Here is a 20,279-nt window from a genome sequence, read left to right as displayed (position 1 = left end):
GGTATGAATTTATTCAAATAAAATATTTTATTAATAAAACACTGGTCAATATGTATGTAAACATATACACAAATATAACTCAGGTTTATGTTTTGCATTATGTCATTAGTTGACATCACAGCTCAGCAAGTATTTTAATAAAAGTCAGTATATATGGGGGAAAAGTGACACCATGAGATCATTGAGGCTCACACACAAACAGCTGGGAAATAAAACAGGACAAGTAAAGCTGCCATCATTGTTTAAGGCTTTGCTGATTATTATTATATTAATGATAAATATGTGTAAAGATTAATTTAACTCAAAACAAAGATGCCAAAGCAAATATGTGTCATGCTCTCATGCTTTTATCTTAAAATTTGTAGAAGTAGAAATTTTAGTTGATTTAAAATGAGCCAAATTCTGTCTGTATAAGCATTAAAACAGTCGTTATGTACAAGATATTATACAGTCATACTCATATGCTCAGGTCTACCTATTATTTTTACCTGCATAAATCCCATGGGAGCATGTATTAAAGTGAAATGACTAAACAAAAACTGAATGATATAACACTCAATAAAAAATGATGATACATAGTAAAGGCTGTGTAATATCTACATATACTAATATATTAATAGCATCCTAGGAAATTAACATTTGTCCTGTGCCTGGGTCACATACATAATGAATTTATGTATTTTAAATACATACATAAATGAATTTAAAGCAAAAAAAAACATGAAGAAAAAACTACTATCACTGCTATCATGTACATTAATCTAGTAAGTATGAATGTACTAGTAAATATTTGCAAAAATAGGATTTAGAAGTGAAAGAGCTGACATGATTAATAATAATAATAATATAATTAAATAAAATTACACTGTATCGCAATGACCCATTAGATTTATTGAAAGGCACAAATGCATATTAATAATGAAATTTACTGTCAAACTAAAAGTCACACTGCATGCCCCCTGAGCCAAACCAAGTACTTTTCCAGTTGATGCTTCTCTTGCCAGATCTTTCTCATTAATTACACACATAATGAAATTAAACAACATTACAAATCAAGACAAGTAGATATTGGCATATTTTTGGTTGAACATAACGTCAAATTAACACAGCAAAATGCTGTTTGCTGTAATGTCCTTCTACCACAGTCACTACTACTCGTTGATGGCTTTTTGAAAACTTCTTCCAAACTTGAGCGCCTTCCTTTTTGATTGTCCAACCTTGAAGGGGGAAAAAAAGTAGCATCATTAGTAATTAATTTGGATATTCCAATGAATGTGATGCATGATTCCAGTTTAAGAACAAGTTCATTATAATGGGACAAATCTTGCAAAAATGACACTAGCACAGGAGTAAATGTTAGAGGCTTACCGGTTAGTCACGCTGCAGTTGAGTGAAATGAATACTACTCCACTATGCTGACACTTGCAGTTGGAATTTCCAGATCCTCAAGTGCAACATCAAAATCTTCACCTTCACTATCATTTTCAACAGTTACTGCTGTTTTGTGCATTTCTGGTCCTGCCTTTTCCTCCTGCTCACCTCCTGCCTGAGGTTCAAGAGATTCTTCCACCTCATGATGGGACACCACTTTTTCCTCTTGAGTGTTAATGTCTTCCTCCGCATCCATCCACACATCCTGGTCAGTCTCCTCCTCTTTCTGTTTAACAGGCTCTTCTACTTTTGTTTCTTGGTCACAACATTGAGAGAGCACTGGTTGACTCAGGATCACTTCTCTGTTCTCTGTTGGCTTAACTGGTTCTATAATTTCTGCTGCCTGGACACTGGAGGTTGCTGTCTCTGTTGCTTTGATTTGTTCCTCTGATTCTACTCTTTCCGTGGCTTGGATGCAAACATCCAGCAGTACAGGTTGAGTAGTGATCACAGGTCTTTCTGTTGAATCTAATTTTGCTGCTGGTTCTATGATTTCTGTTGCCTGAACAGTGACCTCAGTTAGCTCTGCCTGTTTTTGGCTCTCTGCTTTTTGTGTTGGTCTTATTGGCTCTTCGTTTTTTTCTGCCTGAACTCCAACTTCAGACACGTCTACTTTTTTCACAGGTTCAGTTCTTTCTGTTGTAGGTGAGGGGGGAACTTCTGCTTTTGCTTGCCCAAACTGTATGTTAAATTTGAATTCAAAGGAAAGACTAGAAGGGGCCTCCACGTTACCTACTGATGAGATTACTCCAGTGTTTTGGGTGGCTACTATACCAGCGTTGCTTGGTGTTACAGTCGGACTTTGGGCAACTGGTGGAATTTGTACTTCTTCCTTAATTTTTTTCACATCTAATTCCTTTGTTGTGATAACTGGTTCTGATTGTACGTGACCATCTTTTGTTTCCTCCAAATCCTCTTTGTGATCATGGCTAGAGACTTCTGAACTTTTTGGAATTTCAGGTGTTTGCTTGATATCCTCAGACACTAGTTGTTCAGTTGCAGAGACGTCACTGATGACAGCAGGCGCGTCGTCTTGTCTTTCCTTGAATGTTGCGGTATTATCCTCCATCACTTTTTGTTCCTCCACTACAATTGATTCCTTTCCAGCCATCGCACTTATTTCTTTCACAGCATCTGTCTGTTTTATACCTTCTTGCTCCAAGTTGACAACCACAGATTCAGGTACTGTCTCTGGTAAGTTCTCCTTTACGTGTTGAATAACTTCTTGAATGACTGTCTTGTTTGCGTCATGAATTATTTCCTCTTCCATTTCCGGAGTTGCAGAAAGATTTTCTACTTTTTTAATTGTTTCATGACAAACATCTATGACTTTTTTATGTTCCGTTACTCCTGCCTCTAGCACTGTGTCCACAGCTGTCTCAGCTGATTTTATACCAACATCAGTCACTTGTACTTGTATTCTGTGATTGTCATCAAACTCTACTGATGGTGCATGCATCATTGCAACCACACTGCCTGCCTCTGCTGTCTCAGACACATTATCTTTCACTAATGGCGTGGCTGTCTCAACTTCCTCTTTGAACACTTGCCCACTTGCCATTCTATCAATCAAGGGTTCAGTAATTGCTGATGTTTTTTCCATCAAAAATTCTGGTAATGCAGCTGCCATTTCTTTGAGATTACATGTGACTACTTGCATCGCGACGGCATGCTCCTCTGCAGCATTCTGTATCTCTTTGCCTGGCAATTCAGTTTCTTTTTCTCCCTCAATACTGACTTGCACCGCACTGAGATTCGCTTCGTGTTTGGGTTCATTTGTAACTTCAGCGTGGTCTACACAAGGTGCTGGGGTTGTTTCGGCTAATACAGCTCTCTCTAAGACTTGCACAATACTTGCTTCCTCATTTACAGAGGATACACAAACTGCTGTTGATGCTTGTAACTGGTCTACGGCATCAGATACGCAGTCTTCCTGCTCAATCCCACCTTGCAGAATACTCTCTGTTTTCTGGTCCTCTTTTATCTCTATAGACTGATCCAGTGGTGCCACTACTTCTTTCTTGATTCCATCTGTAACTGAAGCAATGACAGGGTCAACGTTTGGTTTGGAAATGTCTTCTAACAATATTTGTTGAGCAACACCTCCCTCAAGACTTTCTGTAACAACATCCTCACATGTTGATGGCCCTTCATTAGTTTTGGTTTTAGTAACATCAGATGGTAAAACTTCTGGTTCCTGAACATGTTCAGTTTTGGCAGCTTCTACTGGTAGGTTTTGTTCTTGCTCAATTTTAGTTCCCCATTTGGGCTCTTTTGTAATAGTTTCCGCTGCTGGAATATCCTTGGAAGCATCCACTGGCTCCAAATTTACTTCAGTTGGAGGTATTGTCTCTTTTCCAGCTTCATCTGCTACAGTTTCTGCCACTGGAACATCCTCTGAAATAACCTCTTTTTCAAGTGATTGAACACTGCCCCCCTCTAAATCTGACGTGGGTGCTTGAACAGCCTCTAACACTTCTGGTTCCTGAACATGTTCGGTTTTGGAAGCTTCTTCTGTTTTTTGTTGTTCTGGCTCAACATCAGTTTCCTGCTTGGGCTGTTCTGTGACAATTTCTGTTGCTGGAATATCCTTGGAAGCATCCACTGGCTCCAAATTTACTTCAGTTTTAGGTGTCATCTCTTTTCCAGCATCATCTTTTACTGTTATTGTTTCTGGCTCTGGAACATCCTCTGAAATTACCTCTTTTTCAAGTGATTGAAGACTGCCCACCTCTGCTGTTGGTGCTTGAAAAGCTTCTAACACTTCTGGTTCCTCAACATGTTTGGTTTTGGAAGCTTCTTCTGGTTGTTGTTCTTCTGGCTCAACATCAGTTTCCTGCTTGGGCTGTTCTGTAACAGTTTCTGCTGCTAGAATATCCTTGGAAGTATCCACTGGCTCCAAATTGACTTCAGTTGGAGGTATTATCTCTTTTCCAGCTTCATCTGCTACAGTTTCTGCCACTGGGACACCATCTGAAATAACCTCTTTTTCAAGTGATTGAAGACTGCCCACCTCTAAATCTGATGTTGGTGCTTGAACAGCTTCTAATACTTCTGGTTCCTGAACATGTTCAGTTTCAGAAGCTTCTGCTTGTTGTTCTTCTGCCTTAACATCGGGTTCCTGTTTGGGCTCCTCTATAACTGTTTTGACTGCTGGAATGTCCTCTGATAGTACTGTCTTGCCAAGTGATAGAAGGCTGCCTGCCTCCAAATCTAATGTGGCAGCTTGTACAGTTTGTAATACTTCTGGCTCTTGAACATGTTCAGTTTTGGCAGTACCCACCGGCTCAAGGTTGTCCTCAGTTAGAGGTTTTGTCTCCTCTTTGGGTTCATCTGTAATTGTTTCTGCTTTTGGAGTGTCTTCTTGAACATTCACTGGTAATTCTTTGTTTTCTGGCTCAACACTGGCTTTGGTGAGACACTCTGCTGTCTGTTCAGGTTCATCTGTAACTGTTTTTGCTTCTGGAGTGTCTTCTGATATTGCCTCTTTTTCAAGTGATTGAACACTACCCTCCACAGAATCTATTGTGGGTGCATGAACAGCCGCTGATACCTCTGAGTCTTGAACATTTTCAGTTTTGGCAGTATCCACCGGCTCAAGGCTGTCCTCAGTTAGAGGTTTTGTCTCCGCTTTGGGTTCAACTGTAATTGTTTCTGCTTCTGGAGTGTCTTCTTGAACATTCACTGGTAATTCTTTGTTTTCTGGCTCAACACTGACTTTGGTGAGACACTCTGCTGTCTGTTCAGGTTCATCTGTAACTGTTTTTGCTTCTGGAGTGTCTTCTGATATTGCCTCTTTTTCAAGTGATTGAACACTACCCTCCACAGAATCTATTGTGGGTGCATGAACAGCCGCTGATACTTCTGAGTCTTGAACATTTTCAGTTTTGGCAGTATCCACCGGCTCAAGGCTGTCCTCAGTTAGAGGTTTTGTCTCTGCTTTGGGTTCAACTGTAATTGTTTCTGCTTCTGGAGTGTCTTCTTGAACATTCACTGGTGATTCTTTGTTTTCCGGCTCAACGCTGAATTCGGTGAGACACTCTGCTGTCTGTTCGGGTTCATCTGTGTCTGCGGGTGGAAAGTCCTCTGATTTTACCTCTTTTGGTGATTGAACAGCGCCCTTCTCTGAATCCAATGTGGAGGCTTGTACAGCTTCAGATGCTTCTGGTACTTGAACATGTACAGGTTTGGCAGCATCTGTTTCTAGTTCATCTTCCTTCTCTGGCTTAATAATTACTTCACTTGGTGGTGCTGTTTCCTCTTTGGGTTCACATGTATCTGTTTTGGCTGCTGGAATGTCCTCTGATATTGCGTCCTTTTCAACACTAGCCTCCTCTGAATCTAATGTGGCATGTACGGCCACCTCTGTTGGTGGCTGATCTTTTTCCTGATGTTGAGTTTGTTCAGTGATATTTTCCATGATCTGACCTTCCTTTTCTGTCAGAGATTTGACTTCTTGCTCCATCGGTCCATCCTTAGTTTCATCCACTGCTGTTGCAGCTGAATCTGCTTTTTGAGAGTCCAATTTTGGGGGCTGTGTCTCAGTTTGATGTGCCTCAATTGAAGAACCTTCAGCTGGGACAATTTTGTCACCTTCAGGTAATATATCTGTACACACAGACACATTTAACTCAGATTCCACCAGATTTAGGCTCTCATCAATACTATCCAATTCTTTGACACTTTCCTCTGGATGTGTAACATCAAGCTCATGTACTTCATCTGCAGCAATTTCAGCAGTGTCAAACTCCTCAGTAGGAACTTCAGATATAATCTCTGTGGAAACCGAGTCATTGACCTCAGATATGCTCTCTGTTTGTGTGGTAGATGCAAGTTCATTATTTGCATCCAGTTCTCCAACATTTGGACCTGTGTTAATGTCAATTGTATCTAGAGTTGTTTGCTCTTCCTTTACAAATGTTTCCAGTATTTGAGGCAAGTCAGAGGCAGTCATTCTATCTGATTGTAACTCATCTGAACAAACCTGAACTGCCTTTGGGCTTTTGGAGACGGTTTCAACAACCTTGTGCAGAAGTGCATCTGTTTCCTGGACATCATATTCTGCTGGTACTGGTGTAGTGTTGCCGGATGTTTTTGAAGACTCTGAAGATAACTGGGAAACTGCGGAAATCATTTCAGTTTCATCTGCCAGAGTGGTGTCTAAAGGCTCTGGTGCAGTAATGGCCTCAGATGTGATCTCTATCAGATCCTCTGCTATGGTGTCATCTCTAGCTGCATCCTCAGTGAATGAAGCTGGAGTGGCCTCTTCTGGGATGTCACTGAGTTGTGGTTTACTGCTTGATTCTGTAGAATCATCAGGTTCTTCATTTGCAGCAGGGGTTGTAGATGTCTTATTTTCTAAAGCATCTTCATTGGCTTGGGCTTTCTTTTCTTCAGTTTGCAAACTGTCACCAGGTATGACTGGCTCAGCCACCTTTTCAAGAAGGTCTTGATGGAGTTCATGATCTGCCTCCTTAGGTATATGACTTTCCATGTCTGCCTGTGTTTGGATGTGAACCTCTGTCTCAACTGTATCAAACTCAGACAATGGAACCACGGCTGGTGTCTCAGAGTCTTCATCACCTGAAGCTACGTCCTTATCAGCCTCATCTGAAGATACTTGGTCTTGCTTTTCGGCAGGCTTTCTCTTTTTTCTTCCTGGTAAGAGTTTCTTTATTGAAAAGGAAGACTCATCTTGGGTAATTTCATTGTCAGAGTGTACATTGTCTTTGCTTTCATCTTCATCCCTGGCTTTCCTTTTTGGGGTGACAAGTCTTTTCAATGATTTCCAGGTTGACCCTCCATCCCCTTCTGAAGGACTTCCTGCTCGTTTGGGAGAATAGGCTATAATTTCATCAGCCTCACAAGAACTTTCTAGGGCCGATTCTGCACCATTTTTAGATCCACCATCTTGCTTGTTGATATCATTATCAATCAGAGGTGTTTCATCCTCAGAGTCCGACGTTTTCCGACTTCTTCTCCTTCCGGATCCACACAAAACGGCTTCCCATGAAACAGTTGAGTCTTTACGTTTTTTGCCTTCTTCTGTGCTGTGATCTGATATTTGCCCTTCTTCACTTGGTTTTGGTTCTTCGACTGAACTGGGGATTTGCATCTCCTCATTACCCAAGGACGGTCTCTTCATGCGTTTTTTCGGAGTCAGAAGTTTTTTGAAGGACACCCATGCACTATCCTCCTCTCCAGCTGCTTCTGCAGAGGGTTGTGTAGGACCTTCTTCTTTCTGATGTTCAGCTGACTCATTAGATGATAGGAGCTGATCTGAAACATGTTCTCCAGAGTCGGAGAGCCTTGCATCACTTGATTTCCTGCCTCTTGGCTTTTTCGATATTTTCTTGAAACTAGACCCTGACAGCAACCTTTTTAGAGGGCTTGCTTGAACTTTGTCCTTCTCTTGGGAATTCAGAATTTCAGGCTCAGAGGCAATAATGGTTGACGGATCTATGGTGGATGCATCTGTCTTCTGAGCTGATGCCGCAACCGGGATCTCTCCTTTAATTTCATGTTCTGTCTCAACTGCAGCTGCCTCAACACCTAGACTAATCTCTTCTTTATCCTGATCTTGTACTGCCTCTTCTGCTGTCTCCATTACCTCCTTTTTCACTATTTCTTTAAGTTCCTTGTCAGTTGTCTCAACTTCTGCAGGCTTCTTTTTCTTCTTTAGTCCAGAAAAGATTCCTGTTGTAAAAAATCTTTTAATTGGAGATTCAGTCACTTCTTCCTCAGGACCATACAGGGATGTGGAATGTGGCATTTTTTCGGGTGTGGTATCCTGGTGTGCGTTTTCTCCTTCAGGTGTCGTTGTTGCTGCATCTGCATTATCAGATTCAACTTTCTCTTTGGTTTCTGTTGTTTTCTCCTCTGCATTGTCAAGAACATCCTCTGAAGTAGCGTCTGTCAGAGTAGGACATGTTGTTGAATCATTGTCATATGTCTCCTGTGCCATATTAACATCTGTATTATGTTCAGCATTTTCACTAGTTGTTTCCTTTGCGGTATCTTCGACGTCTTCTGGTATGCTTGGCTCTTCCTTGTTGCTCTTTGATGCATCTGTTGCTATATCACCTGTGCCCCTCTTTACTGTCAATTTCAATCCAATGTTACCGAAAAATCTCCTAAAACTTTCATTGATGTCATTTTGCTTTGCATCCATTTCGATCATTTCCAGGGGTACATCTTCATTCGCATCAGCTTCATTGGGTGATTCTTTTTCATTAATTTCAACATGTTTTAATGGTGTCTCTTCTTCTTTAAGTGGCTTCTCTGTTTCTGAAACATCTTTGTCTGGTGAAAGGATAGCTACGTCAGGAAAGAAAAAAATGTTATCATACTTGGATTGCAAGAACTGTGAAATAATGATGACATAGATGAAATTTGATGTTATGTGTCTGTCGATAATATGCGTCAATAAGCAGTAATAATAATAGAGTACCTACCCTCTGCAGCCATCTCATCCTCACAGTGACCATTAACTTCTGCTATAGAGCCGTCTGCTTTCCCATTGATCTCAGAGATCAGCCCATTGTTTGTGAGAGGCTGAAACCAAGCAAAAAAACACAGCGTGGACAATGTTTCTTAACTCTTGTGGCAAAGATAAAATTGTATTAAAACTAGATAATCAAACAGATTTTAGCAGTCAACTTTTAGGTTTGTAATAGTAATTTCACAAGCACTGGATTCAGTTCAAAGAAATGTCGACCATCATCCATTTTCTTGCATGCTTTTAGCTAGAGAACAATAAAACAAATCCATCAGAATGTGCACGTCCATGAAACAATTTTAATCTTTGATTAACTGGAGCTCCAAAGTCCTATTTTGGATACAAACAACACAGCACAGCCCTGTTGGGTGGGTGTCTTACAGTTAAACAACCCTAATAGTCCAAATCTCAAATCCATGAGCCAGATTAGTCAGGAACGTCTGAGTACTGGAAAGGGAAAGGGAACGTGTTCTTCAGCTAGTGTGGAGAAATACAATAATAAACAATTATACAAACAGCTGTTAGGGTCATATGGCACACGCTTTTATCTACTAAGACTTGTTTGGACATTGATACAGTAGATTCATTCCAGCCAAAGCTTTTTGCCACATCATGATACCTATATAGCAGTAATGCACACTCTTTGTTTGGGATATTTTTCGATGACTCAGCTAAAGCCACCATTAAAGCTAGCATTTCTTTTTGTGTTTGTTTTAATGTAGCTTAAGTTAAATGTTCTGACTGACTCAAGAACTAGTTTTTACTTCCCTATAAATTGTACAGACAACAACAATACATACATGTGCATATGTGCCTCAACTGAAACAGCTATATACCCTTAGACCAAGGTCTATAATATGATTATGGATGACTGCAAGCTGATTTTCCAGTCAAAAGTTCACATCGCATACATCTAGCCTGTAAGGACTGTGAACAGGCATGGCTTTGTTTTCACGCTAAATCAAAATGATTGACTGCCCCTTAACTGGAGACACCACAGGTGAATATATAAACAGTTTAACTAATTTAGTTAATCATGTATCAGTATGTGCTAATTTGCATACACTTCAGAAACAGAAATCCGTGTTCAAATTCTTTTTTATTTTCTTGACATATAGAATCAAAAGTTTTTACAGAGGGAATTTAGGATATATCTTTTATCCCTCCATAAATCAGAATATACTGTTAACAGCCTTTAAAAATGTCTTTTGGAATACATTTTTTTCCATAAATCATGTTTTGAATGATATACGAACAAACCTTTCTATCAAAACCTTCAGAACATAGATAGCAATAAAACTTTGAAAAAGTTTTCTGGATCAGAGTGAGGAAAAAAATTAAACTGAGATTAAGAAACATTTAGATGTCACCACAGATTTTTCTTAGTAGATTACTTCAGTAGACTTCTTCTCTTATTATCTTTTTTTTTTTTGTATTAAAAGTTTTCAAAAATATTTCAGAAACATTATCCAACATTAAGGCCATTTTTGGTGAATTTAGGAGAAATCTACAGATGCAAACAGACAAAATGTAGTAAAATAAACACCTTAATGTGTATTTTGGATAGTTTACTTCCACTAGTCTGAAAGAAGACATTTAATGAATGCAAAATAGCCCAAAATCTGAAAACTGACTGCTTTTTCCTCCAGTGTTTCCCCTAAATGGACCTTACTTAAAATATAAAAAGCAGTTGAATTTTAGGAAATGCAGCCATACTTGGGGACTTGAAATGACTGCAAACAAGAGTGCCAGTAAGTTTAACAGACAATAGCTCATCAAGTATTTTTGCAATGTATTTGTTAAAGAAAATGTCAGAATATTGTACTTATTTAAACTTAAGGTAACCTGGCATTCAACTTAAGTCATTTGACTTTGATTTCTTGCGACAGGGACATAATTCACGCCTTATTCCATCCTAATCATGTTATGCCCCAAGTCACGCAGAAAGTTCCATTAAACCAACACAATCCAATCATTGCGGCTCAGAAGCTATTTTCATTCTCACAGTATAATGCTGTCTAATTGACTTCCTGCTCTGCAAGACCCACTGATCATGTTGTACACAAGTAATCGATGTTGCCTTCTGCTGAGTGCAGCAACGGGGAAATTCCATCTCTCTCCTGGGCTTTACTCAGGTTCCGATGGGAATGAAAGGTCATTATTCCCTCTCGTTGTTTCCCTCCATGTACTGTAAATGCAAACCTCTGCTGCATCAATGAAATGGTGAAAACAGTGTCTTCACAAGGGCACTAACAACTCCTATCAAACTGTTCAACTACCAAAGTCAACAACCAAGGAGGCATTTTCAGTTACTAACCTTTGACAAAATGAGACAACTAGCACACATATGAAGCAACTTTTAGTAAGAAAAGGGTAGTAATAGCTTCATACTGCACCTTAATAAAGGTGAATGTGTCAGTGATATCCATTCAAATGGAATAAGGGTTAATGGATGTGTTGGCAAGCAGCACCTGCACTGTCCGGACAACAACAACAAATTCCAGCCTCAGCATTTTTATGACACCACAAACACTGACTGATTTTATACCAAATTATGTGTTGCTGCAGTTAGTGGAAATCCTTAATAAAGAGGGAAAATCACTAGAGATAAGTTTTTGTGTGGATGTGATGTGAATTATCTGCAGTGTGTCAGCAGTCTGGATCTGTGGGAAATAATAAAATACCTTGTCTTCAATATTCTGCTGAGCATCATCCACTTTTCCGCTCTCCTCCTCAGCATCCTTCTTGTCCTCCCGTTGCGCAGACTGAGCGTCTCCCATTATCGGATCTGCAGCGCGTCACTGTCCGGAATGAGCCGCACAAATATCCCAAATGTGCAACGACAAAAAAAAACGGCAATCCGGTAGCTCCGTAAAGAGAGAGGGGGAGCTCTCAAATGCGGCAGCCTGGGTGTTGGAAAAACTCTTTTAGCCAGACACCTCCCTGCAGGATCACATGAAGCCTATGAGCCGAGCCTGGTCCGGCCCGGCCCGGCCCGGCTCGGCACGCCTCCCTCTCGCTGCATCAAAAAAAAAAAAAAAAAAACTGCAGAGAAAAGCGCGTCCTCGGCTGATGGAAGCAAATGTCCGAGCAACAAGCCTGGACCTGCACCCACTCACCTCTGTGCATGTATGTGCGTGAGATCACAGCACGGTGAAATATGAAGTATGTGAAATATTCTTAAAGGTAATTTCATTGGAAATAAAATGCAGCTGCATCAGATGACTTGTTTCTAAGGTGGATGCAAATACTTTTTTAAAGGGCTAGACTGCAAAAAAACAAAAACAAAAAAAAAAACCACATCTCTTGCTTTAAAGCAGCTTTTTATTAAATATTTTGAGCATTTGTTTTAAGAAGACACATTTAGGTAATTTAGGAAACTGGGAATGTTGCATCCAAAAAACAAAAACAAAACTTGACCATCAAGCAGGACCGGTTCTAGGCAGGCATATATGAGGGGCCAGTCAGAAATGTGAAGGGAGCATCATGTGTACACATCATGCTCCAGCACTTTTTTTTCTATGCTTATAGTAACAATGCTTTCTTCATTTAAAGGGGTCTATGTGTCCAACCCCAACCTGGAGAAGTGGATTACACTTTGTCAGGCCTCTACCTTCAGACCTGTCCAGGTGTCCCACCTGAAGACTAAGCTCCTGCTGGTTTAGCTCTTAACGTCACTGAGGCACTCAACCCCCCGACCACAATAAGGGGGCAATCCCTCAGGGGGGGAAACTGAAAAATTAAAATAAAATTAATTAATAAAATAAAATATAACATCCTTCATCCAGATTTCAACCAACAATCATGTATCTTGTGTCCCTTTTTCAGTGGATTTTTCCGCTACTGCAGATAATTTATTCAAATTGTAATGTATATTAACTTTGTGAGTATATTAAAATGTGCTTTCTCAACTACTGAAATTTTGATTTGAGGGGGGTATTGACCAGTGTCTAACCTCGACAGGAACTCTTTATCGTTGGAGGTTTACATTTAATCTGACAAATGGAGCAGCAAATTTCATTACACGGCCTGTCGTGTAAGCTCATGACAGGGAAAACTGGTTGTTGATGATACTGCCGGATCTTTATCAGGATCAGCCAGTCTCATGGGAATAAGTCATCACCTCACCGATTAATGTGCTTACGTAACTGCAGCTGGGACATCAGTGGTCCTCTCTGTGAACAAGGTGCACAGACAACAGTGCACCTTGTTGTTTTTCAGCACTTATAAAGGATGCCATATTACAATGTGGTGGCAAAATTCATATATATGAAATCTGTTAACTTTAGTTGAATATTTCTAAATCCAAAGAAGTTATATATTATATAATAAAACATAATATTTGAAGCCTTGAAAAGCACCATTATTTATTAATCTGTGGTAATGATGGAAACTCTTCTCTGTACAGAAATCATCAGAAGGTTTCGGGCACTTACTTATTTTTATAACATTTTTACCATAGTTTATTCTATCTCTTATATTATTATTAATTTTATTTAAAGAACATAGTTTTTGGTCTTGCTTTTGATCTTTGATTGCACACATACACACACACACACACACACACACACACACACACACACACACACACACACATATACGTATATTGTTTTATTTTATTTTATAATCTTTTAAATTGTATTTAACTACCAGAGCTTTCAGACACCACACACAAACAGCAGCAGAGACTAACCTAGGTTGTACTAGGGAGCTCATAACTTTATTATTTATTCAAAAACAAGACATAGAACTTCAGTTGACCAAAGATAGACCTGTTGAACATATAGATTTAAATAAAAATTGTAAATCTTGTAGTGAGGAGTTGGAATAAAGTTGGCCAAGCAGGTGTAACACAGAATTGCAGTTAATTGTTTATACTTTATAAGCAGTTAAACCAAAGCCCGGGAGGACAAGGTCGACAAAATGTTTATATGAGGGCTAATACTTAATCCTGCCCTGTCTTTTATACAGAGACAGTATGGTTTTTAACATTGATTGTATGGATCTGCTGTGCAACACCTTCTGCTGGGGTATGGCAACACCACTTGGATAAACCAAATGCTGTAATTATAATAATAAGTTAATTTAGTATAGCATCTTTCACAGAAATAAGATTCAAAAAGTGCTTTACAAAAAGGAAAAAATGAATAAAAGAAACCTCACATAAAAAGCATGCAATTAAAATAAAAACCTAAGTACTGAAGGACACTTTGAGACTACAAACATTATTAAGCATTAATTAAAATAATCTCATCTGTTTATTAATGATTACAGTTGCTAATTTGAAAGTTCTTGTGTGGTTGCCCTTTATAGCAAGTAACAAATAATTGCAATCAATATTCAGGGGGCACATTTTGATCATGTTTGGGTTATGTCCCCCCCGAATATATATTTGAATCACTGCCCAGCTTTATACCCAAAGTCAACTAAACATTTAAATATATATAAATACCTCACAGGACAGGTTAACCCAGCAGGACTGATGTGTCACTCTTGTTTTGAACAAAGTGAGACCTTGGGAAATGTCGGAGCAGAGAAACATCTCCAATCTCATGACAGACATTCATGTTAATTTGGTCAGATGCTCCGAGACACTGGTGCTGTTATGCTAACCTCAGTCTGAAGCCAATAAGTTGAACTAATTAGAGTCACAACTTTGGGTAACAGGAAACAGCTGATGTTTTCTTCAGTTATTACAGTAAGCTACCTCCTGAGACCTGATGCAATATAATGAAATAAGATATTGGCAGGGATCAGTCTGCAAGTGTGTGCATGTCCCTTTTTCTTTTTTGCACCTGGTCAAGGGTATCAAATGTACGTGCACGGCTGACATTCAACCCTGATTAACGACTCTTTTTTTATGCTTTGCTAAAATCCCTGGCTCTGCACTTAAAGCTGGAACAGAAAACATTCAGTCAGTAGCGTTGTGATATCTTGGTGCTTCGTTATCTCTGTTTTTGCACTTGTTTGTACAGTTTGTGTTTGGGAGCAAAATTGATTTGTTTCAACAGATAACCAAGAAAGCATTACAAATTAGATTATGGTGCATTCATGTGCTCCTCGGATCGTCCCGAGTTGGGAACGTGGACGCTGCAAAGAGGATGTGCTCTATTTTACTGCTCAGAGCTTTTAAACAACATGTTTACAGCCGCTGCTGCTGTCAGAACATGCTGAAATAGTTTGAAGCTTTATATTTCCCAGACAGTAGAAAAACTACTAAAATGCTGCCTTACCTGCGTTTTAATTAGGATTAATACTAATAAATAACTTTTTGAAACTAACCCAAGTCACTCTACATGGTCTACACTCTACATCAGCTAATGGTGAAAATGTATTACCATTTCACAAATTACATATGAGCAAAAATGGGCATGTAATTTGTGAATTAATAAACATTTTTGATTTGCCCTGATGAAGGCCTGTGATCTCAATTCAAACCTGTTTTTTTTTTTTTTTTTTGTTTTTTAAGATTTAAATTTGTTTCATATTTATTCTCATTATTACCTACCCAAGATTGTCAGTGTTTCGGGTAAGTTTATAAACAATACGTTTCATCAAATCTTAAGATTAGGAGGTAAAAATTAAGCACCAAAGTACAGTTTACATTTTGTACCTTTTCATTTAGAAGTGCCTTCATAATTTCAAGTGTTAATTGTAAAAATGAAATGTTATCCTGTGTTCTTTTTTCTTTTCTCTTTTATCTCTGCAAAATATTTTAATGTTCTAAATATGAACATTTTTCCAATATTGGCTTTTTTTAAGTTTAGTGGCATTACGTTTTTTGCCATTTTTTACGAGTTGTTGTTGGGACTTGAGGGGGATTTTCCAAGTTGATAAGTCATTTTTCCAATTCTTTCAACACCACTTAAATGCAGCATTAATCATGCTCTGTTACAGAGATAATGATCTTCAAACCAGAGATGACAGCTGCCGAATCAATGAATTGCTTTAATTGTTAAAGTAACATCAGTGAGATATATCAATTGATTAATTTGTTGTTGTGTACTTCAGAATCAACTAAATTTGTAATAAATCAGTGTGATAGAGGGAAGAAGAGTCATACTTTGATCATGTGGGAAAAGGCGAGAAGTGTGATAAGACATATTGCTCTTCTGACCCACTTTACCCTGGTCATGTCATTTGATTTTCTGGTTGCATGCAGTGCAGAATAAAGCTTTTCGCTCCAGAAAAGAATCAGTGAATGGTAACATGGTGGGGGGATATCCGGCAAGAAAATGTGGTACTTTAAAGTTCCCAAATGCACAACATAGAGCTTTGTTCTCATGTTCAGCAGATTTACAATCCTTCATTAAGAAAGCCTTCTTGGCACTTTGAGAATGAACTGTGTCCCAGTGTTGCTGGACCTCAGTCTGCTGGTTCTGGACCTCTGAAACAAGACTAAAATTAGATTTCATCTTATGACATGTCCATTTCCTGATTGAACATGCAAGTCTACATCTGAAACTCCTGCGGCACAGTTTATTGATAAATAACATGCTGCTCAAATCAGAACCAGCTGACCAAGAACACATAACTAGATTTAAACACAAACTTCCAGCTTGTACTGTAATGTATTTTTGTGTGTTTGGTACCGGAAATCACATTCTGTTTTTAAAGAGGGAAGTTTGCAGGGAATAAAAAGTGTCAAAACTAATGAAAAATAGTTTGACATTGTTGTCAGTGTAATTCAAATAGAAGAACAGGTTCAATCAGTCGAATAAACTTTGATTTATATAGCACCTTTGGAATAAATCAAATGCACTTCAAAGTTCTTTATGAATGACTGACAAAATGAGGATATTAATAATAGTGTTAGTAAATAAAATAAATGGCAATGGATCAGAAAACTGTACAGTCTGTAGGTACTTATTTTACATGAACATTGATAGATTTTTTTTTACAAGTGTTTGTGTCTTAATAAACAGTTTTTTCTTTCTTTCTCTGCATGTTAGTGCATTTGAATTGAACTGAAAATGGCTTTCAAGCTTTTATTGTTTTAACCTGTTACACTACCACCTGTGTCTATAATACAAACACAAGCAAAGCATTATTTCTTAATCACCATGTGATGACATTTCCTCCTGTATAACCTTGTTACGCAGACTTTGTTAAGCTAAACTAATACATAGAATAAAGTTTTTGGATGATCATCTCCTTTAGTAAGATTTATGACTCACATGTCGCAAAAAGAACTGCTGTGCTACTGACATCTGCTGGACAAAATACAGTAAATACTCAGTTTTCAAGTTCACAATAAAGACATTCAGATTATCTGAATTTGTGATCGAACAAAGAACATTAACTTGGTTTAATGTTTTGGCTTGAGAAGTAAACAACAAATGTATATCTGTAGTAACCAGGTAAAACTCTGAAGTGTTGATGTGATTCCCAAAGGAGAGGGATTAAAATAATATAGAAGGTTGACATTTCACCTTGTGTTATACTGTCAAGTCAGTTATGTTTTTATAGCACCTTTAAGAACAACAGAAGTTAATTCAAGCAACTTTCCACTTGAGCTAGATAAGAAGTGAATTTACCAAATAATCCAGATTTTTTCTATTAGTCGCATTGACACTAATTCACTTCTAATTCAGTTTTTTTTAACATAGTTTGAGCTCAATTACAGTGGTCATTTATGCTGGGAAACTAGTTGAATTTGTTTTATGGAACCAAATCAAATGAGAATGTGTCCAACTAACTACTAACTACCAAAATTAGCCATGTTAATTTGAAAAACTCACTTTATGTAACTAGGTATAATTAAAATTAAAGAAATAAAAGGTGAAAACAAAACAACTCACAGATCAAAATAAAATGAAGAAACAACTAACTAACTGAAGTGCTAAAACTGGGAATAGAATAAAATCAACAACAGATTCAGAGCAGTAAGAGGACGTGTTTGTCAAAAGTCATGGGGCAGCCTCAGTATGAACTGAAAGCAAGTAAGAAAAGAGAATTTTAAAAGAGGATTTTAAAAGTTGATTTAAAGTTGTCAGTGGTGGAACATGTGGGACAGGATCAATAAAAGCTCAATACTGACTCTTATTCTGGTTTTGGAGGTTATTTTAGCCTCACTGATGCTTTCTTTTTCCCGTCATAATAAAGCATCACTCTGGAGGAGCTCAGTGACACATCAGCTTTGCAAAATAAAAATCCCCTGTTAGAAACAAAGCCAGTGTGACTCAAACTCATGGAGGCCGGTGGAAATTACTAATCATATACAAACCACCGCTGCCTGTGGAAATGACTATATATCGCAATGCTTCCTACGCATCAACTGACACATCCATTTTCCTGAAATAAACTTCTTTTTCTGGCTGCATGACTTGTAATCACACTTGGGGTTGGGGGTTTCACCGTGTGCAGTATGAGAACGAGCCTTTGGTGAGGTTAGAGCTCATGAAACCGAAAGGAAACATTGTGAGATTATTGACAGTACAAGTGGCAAAAGTCTGCAAAGTTGTTGCACATATGAAGAATTCAGTCCCACCCTTTAAGGAGATAACATATCTGAAATACTTCCTTTCTTTTTTTCGGTGTCCACTGTCAGCATGTGGTGACTTCTGTCCTTGATGTTATCTCACATATTTTCTTTTTTAAGGTCTTGGCCTAACAAGTTTCACAACCCTTCATTCCCTTATGTGTTCTTTGACATAAAAAGACATTAAAAAAACAAACGTGCACTTAGGTAAAAGATGTCCTGAAAATATCAGTTGGCATCTTTGGCTGCGATTCACCTGACAGTACGTCACTCTGAGCCTCCATGTGACACAACAGGAATGCAGAAAAGTTTGTTTCCTCTTCAACAGGTGTATAAGAGATGAAGGATAACTTTAAAAACAAAATCATTCCCTCTTTTTACAGTCGTCATACGGTCTTTTGGACTGAACTTCCATTTCTATGATCAGCTGCAAGAGGCCGCAAACTACATCTACAGATATCAAACTGCTCACACGAGTCAGGTATGTTCATTCTATCATGATATAGTCACATGTTTTTATACTTTTGAGGCTTACCTGAGATGTCATTTTATATCAAATTTAAAAAAAAAATCTGACCTGAAAACACATAAAGGCAACTTGAGGCCTCATTATATTGAAATGTGTGTTAATTTTTTTTATTTTTAGAAAAAATTACAATAATCTATTTAAAAAATCATCCAAACAGACTTCTTTGTGCCACTCATGGCGGCTTTTTGTCAGGCTGTTCAGGATCTCTGATTCTGTCTCTGCTGTTTTTGTTAAATTTCCCTTAAAAGTGTCTCCACTTCCGTGATACTTTTATACCATACTTTTCCGCTTTAAAACTTGTTTGGTGAGTCCTGAAGGGAGATTAAATGTCCTGGCAGATCGAGTGCAATCATCTAAAGATTGCTCGATACTGAAGAGGTGGGTAATGCTCTCAGCTGCTTCACATATCAATTACAAACGTTTTCAAATGTTACATGCTTGACTGAGTCCAGGCCTGTTTGACATATTCAGTCATGCTCAGGAGACATTTATCTGGAGCAAGTATAAGCTTGTTTGTTGCAACAAATCATTCTTAGTCTCTAAGTTTGTATTTATTTTTACCCTTTCTCATTCTGATCCTTAGCTCAGTGTTTTCCCTTCAAATTTTAATGGACAACTTGTAATTCTTGGCCAGACAGACAGACAGACAGACAGCATTTCATCTTGTGCAAGAATTGCATAACTTAATTGCGGTGATGACACTGTTGAAATAATAACTACAACCCGCAATGTTCTCAAAAATGCATTTTGAACTTTCCAAACTAAAATTTAGAACTGAGATTCAAGAAAAAATGGATGGGTCCCCAGAGAGTCTAGCTTCATCCATGCAGAGATTAATCTTTTAGTGGATTGTACGGTTGGCAGAAACCTGGCAGTGAGGAAGCACAGGCAGCAATGTGACGTGGAGCTGTGTGACGAGTCTGCATGCCTGATTATGAATCGCAAAAGTTATCTTACTAGCTATCTTACCTGCCCTGCATATAAATATAACCATAACCAATCAGTCTGATTGGTTCAGGTAAGTATAGCTCATTGGTCAGGGGATAGGACTTAAACAAATGAGATACTTGTTCCTCGAGTGAGCATAAATAGCCTATTAGCCACCAGCAGCGGTACCTTGTCAGCCACCGGTTGCCGAGAGGTGGGCCGAAACGATTCCATCCACTCGTCTCCCGTTTTGTTCGCCTTCCTTGGCATTGTGTCTACAGTTGGTAACAATGAAGTTCATTTTTGCGCTGTTTCTTGTCTTTTCATTTTTTCCTCGTGGGACGGTCTTCTCGAACTGTGGTAGTGGGGTCCGCGGACACGCCCCCCCTACACGCTTGGGTCCTTCCAGGTCA

The 20,279-nt window shown here is 38.6% G+C and overlaps 2 protein-coding genes across 2 annotated transcripts; both read right to left on the bottom strand.

Annotated features, from left to right (window-relative positions):
- Positions 1 to 49: 49 nt before the first annotated feature.
- Positions 50 to 2,508, bottom strand: LOC131988534 (probable serine/threonine-protein kinase kinX). The gene is made up of 2 exons (XM_059353669.1): positions 1,369 to 2,508; positions 50 to 1,217 (listed from the first exon to the last, which is right to left on the bottom strand). The coding sequence occupies exon 1, from the start codon at positions 2,498 to 2,500 to the stop codon at positions 1,403 to 1,405; it is 1,098 nt and encodes a 365-aa protein (XP_059209652.1). The 5' UTR covers positions 2,501 to 2,508; the 3' UTR covers positions 50 to 1,217; positions 1,369 to 1,402.
- A 573-nt stretch (positions 2,509 to 3,081) lies between these two features.
- Positions 3,082 to 11,737, bottom strand: akap12a (A kinase (PRKA) anchor protein 12a). The gene is made up of 4 exons (XM_059353515.1): positions 11,614 to 11,737; positions 8,886 to 8,985; positions 3,344 to 8,748; positions 3,082 to 3,225 (listed from the first exon to the last, which is right to left on the bottom strand). The coding sequence occupies exons 1-4, from the start codon at positions 11,707 to 11,709 to the stop codon at positions 3,082 to 3,084; spliced, it is 5,745 nt and encodes a 1,914-aa protein (XP_059209498.1). The 5' UTR covers positions 11,710 to 11,737.
- Positions 11,738 to 20,279: the final 8,542 nt, after the last annotated feature.

This window comes from Centropristis striata, chromosome 16, assembly GCF_030273125.1.
Source record: "Centropristis striata isolate RG_2023a ecotype Rhode Island chromosome 16, C.striata_1.0, whole genome shotgun sequence".
Lineage (NCBI taxonomy): Eukaryota > Metazoa > Chordata > Actinopteri > Perciformes > Serranidae > Centropristis > Centropristis striata.
Note: the sequence above shows the minus strand (reverse complement) of the source record. Positions and strands in the feature narration are given on the sequence as shown.

What these genes read in the sequence shown, in the direction of transcription:
- LOC131988534 (XM_059353669.1), bottom strand. Translation starts at nt 2,500, where the DNA reads ATGGAGGATAATACCGCAACATTCAAGGAAAGACAAGACGACGCGCCT.
- akap12a (XM_059353515.1), bottom strand. Translation starts at nt 11,709, where the DNA reads ATGGGAGACGCTCAGTCTGCGCAACGGGAGGACAAGAAGGATGCTGAG. An exon ending in GGATGAGATGGCTGCAGAGG is followed by an intron (nt 8,749 to 8,885) that starts GTAGGTACTCTA and finishes TTCCTGACGTAG; the next exon opens with CTATCCTTTCACCAGACAAA. An exon ending in AAGACTGCGTATCTGATGCC is followed by an intron (nt 3,226 to 3,343) that starts GTAGACCAGTTA and finishes CACCTTGTGTAG; the next exon opens with ACCACGCTGAAGTTACAAAT.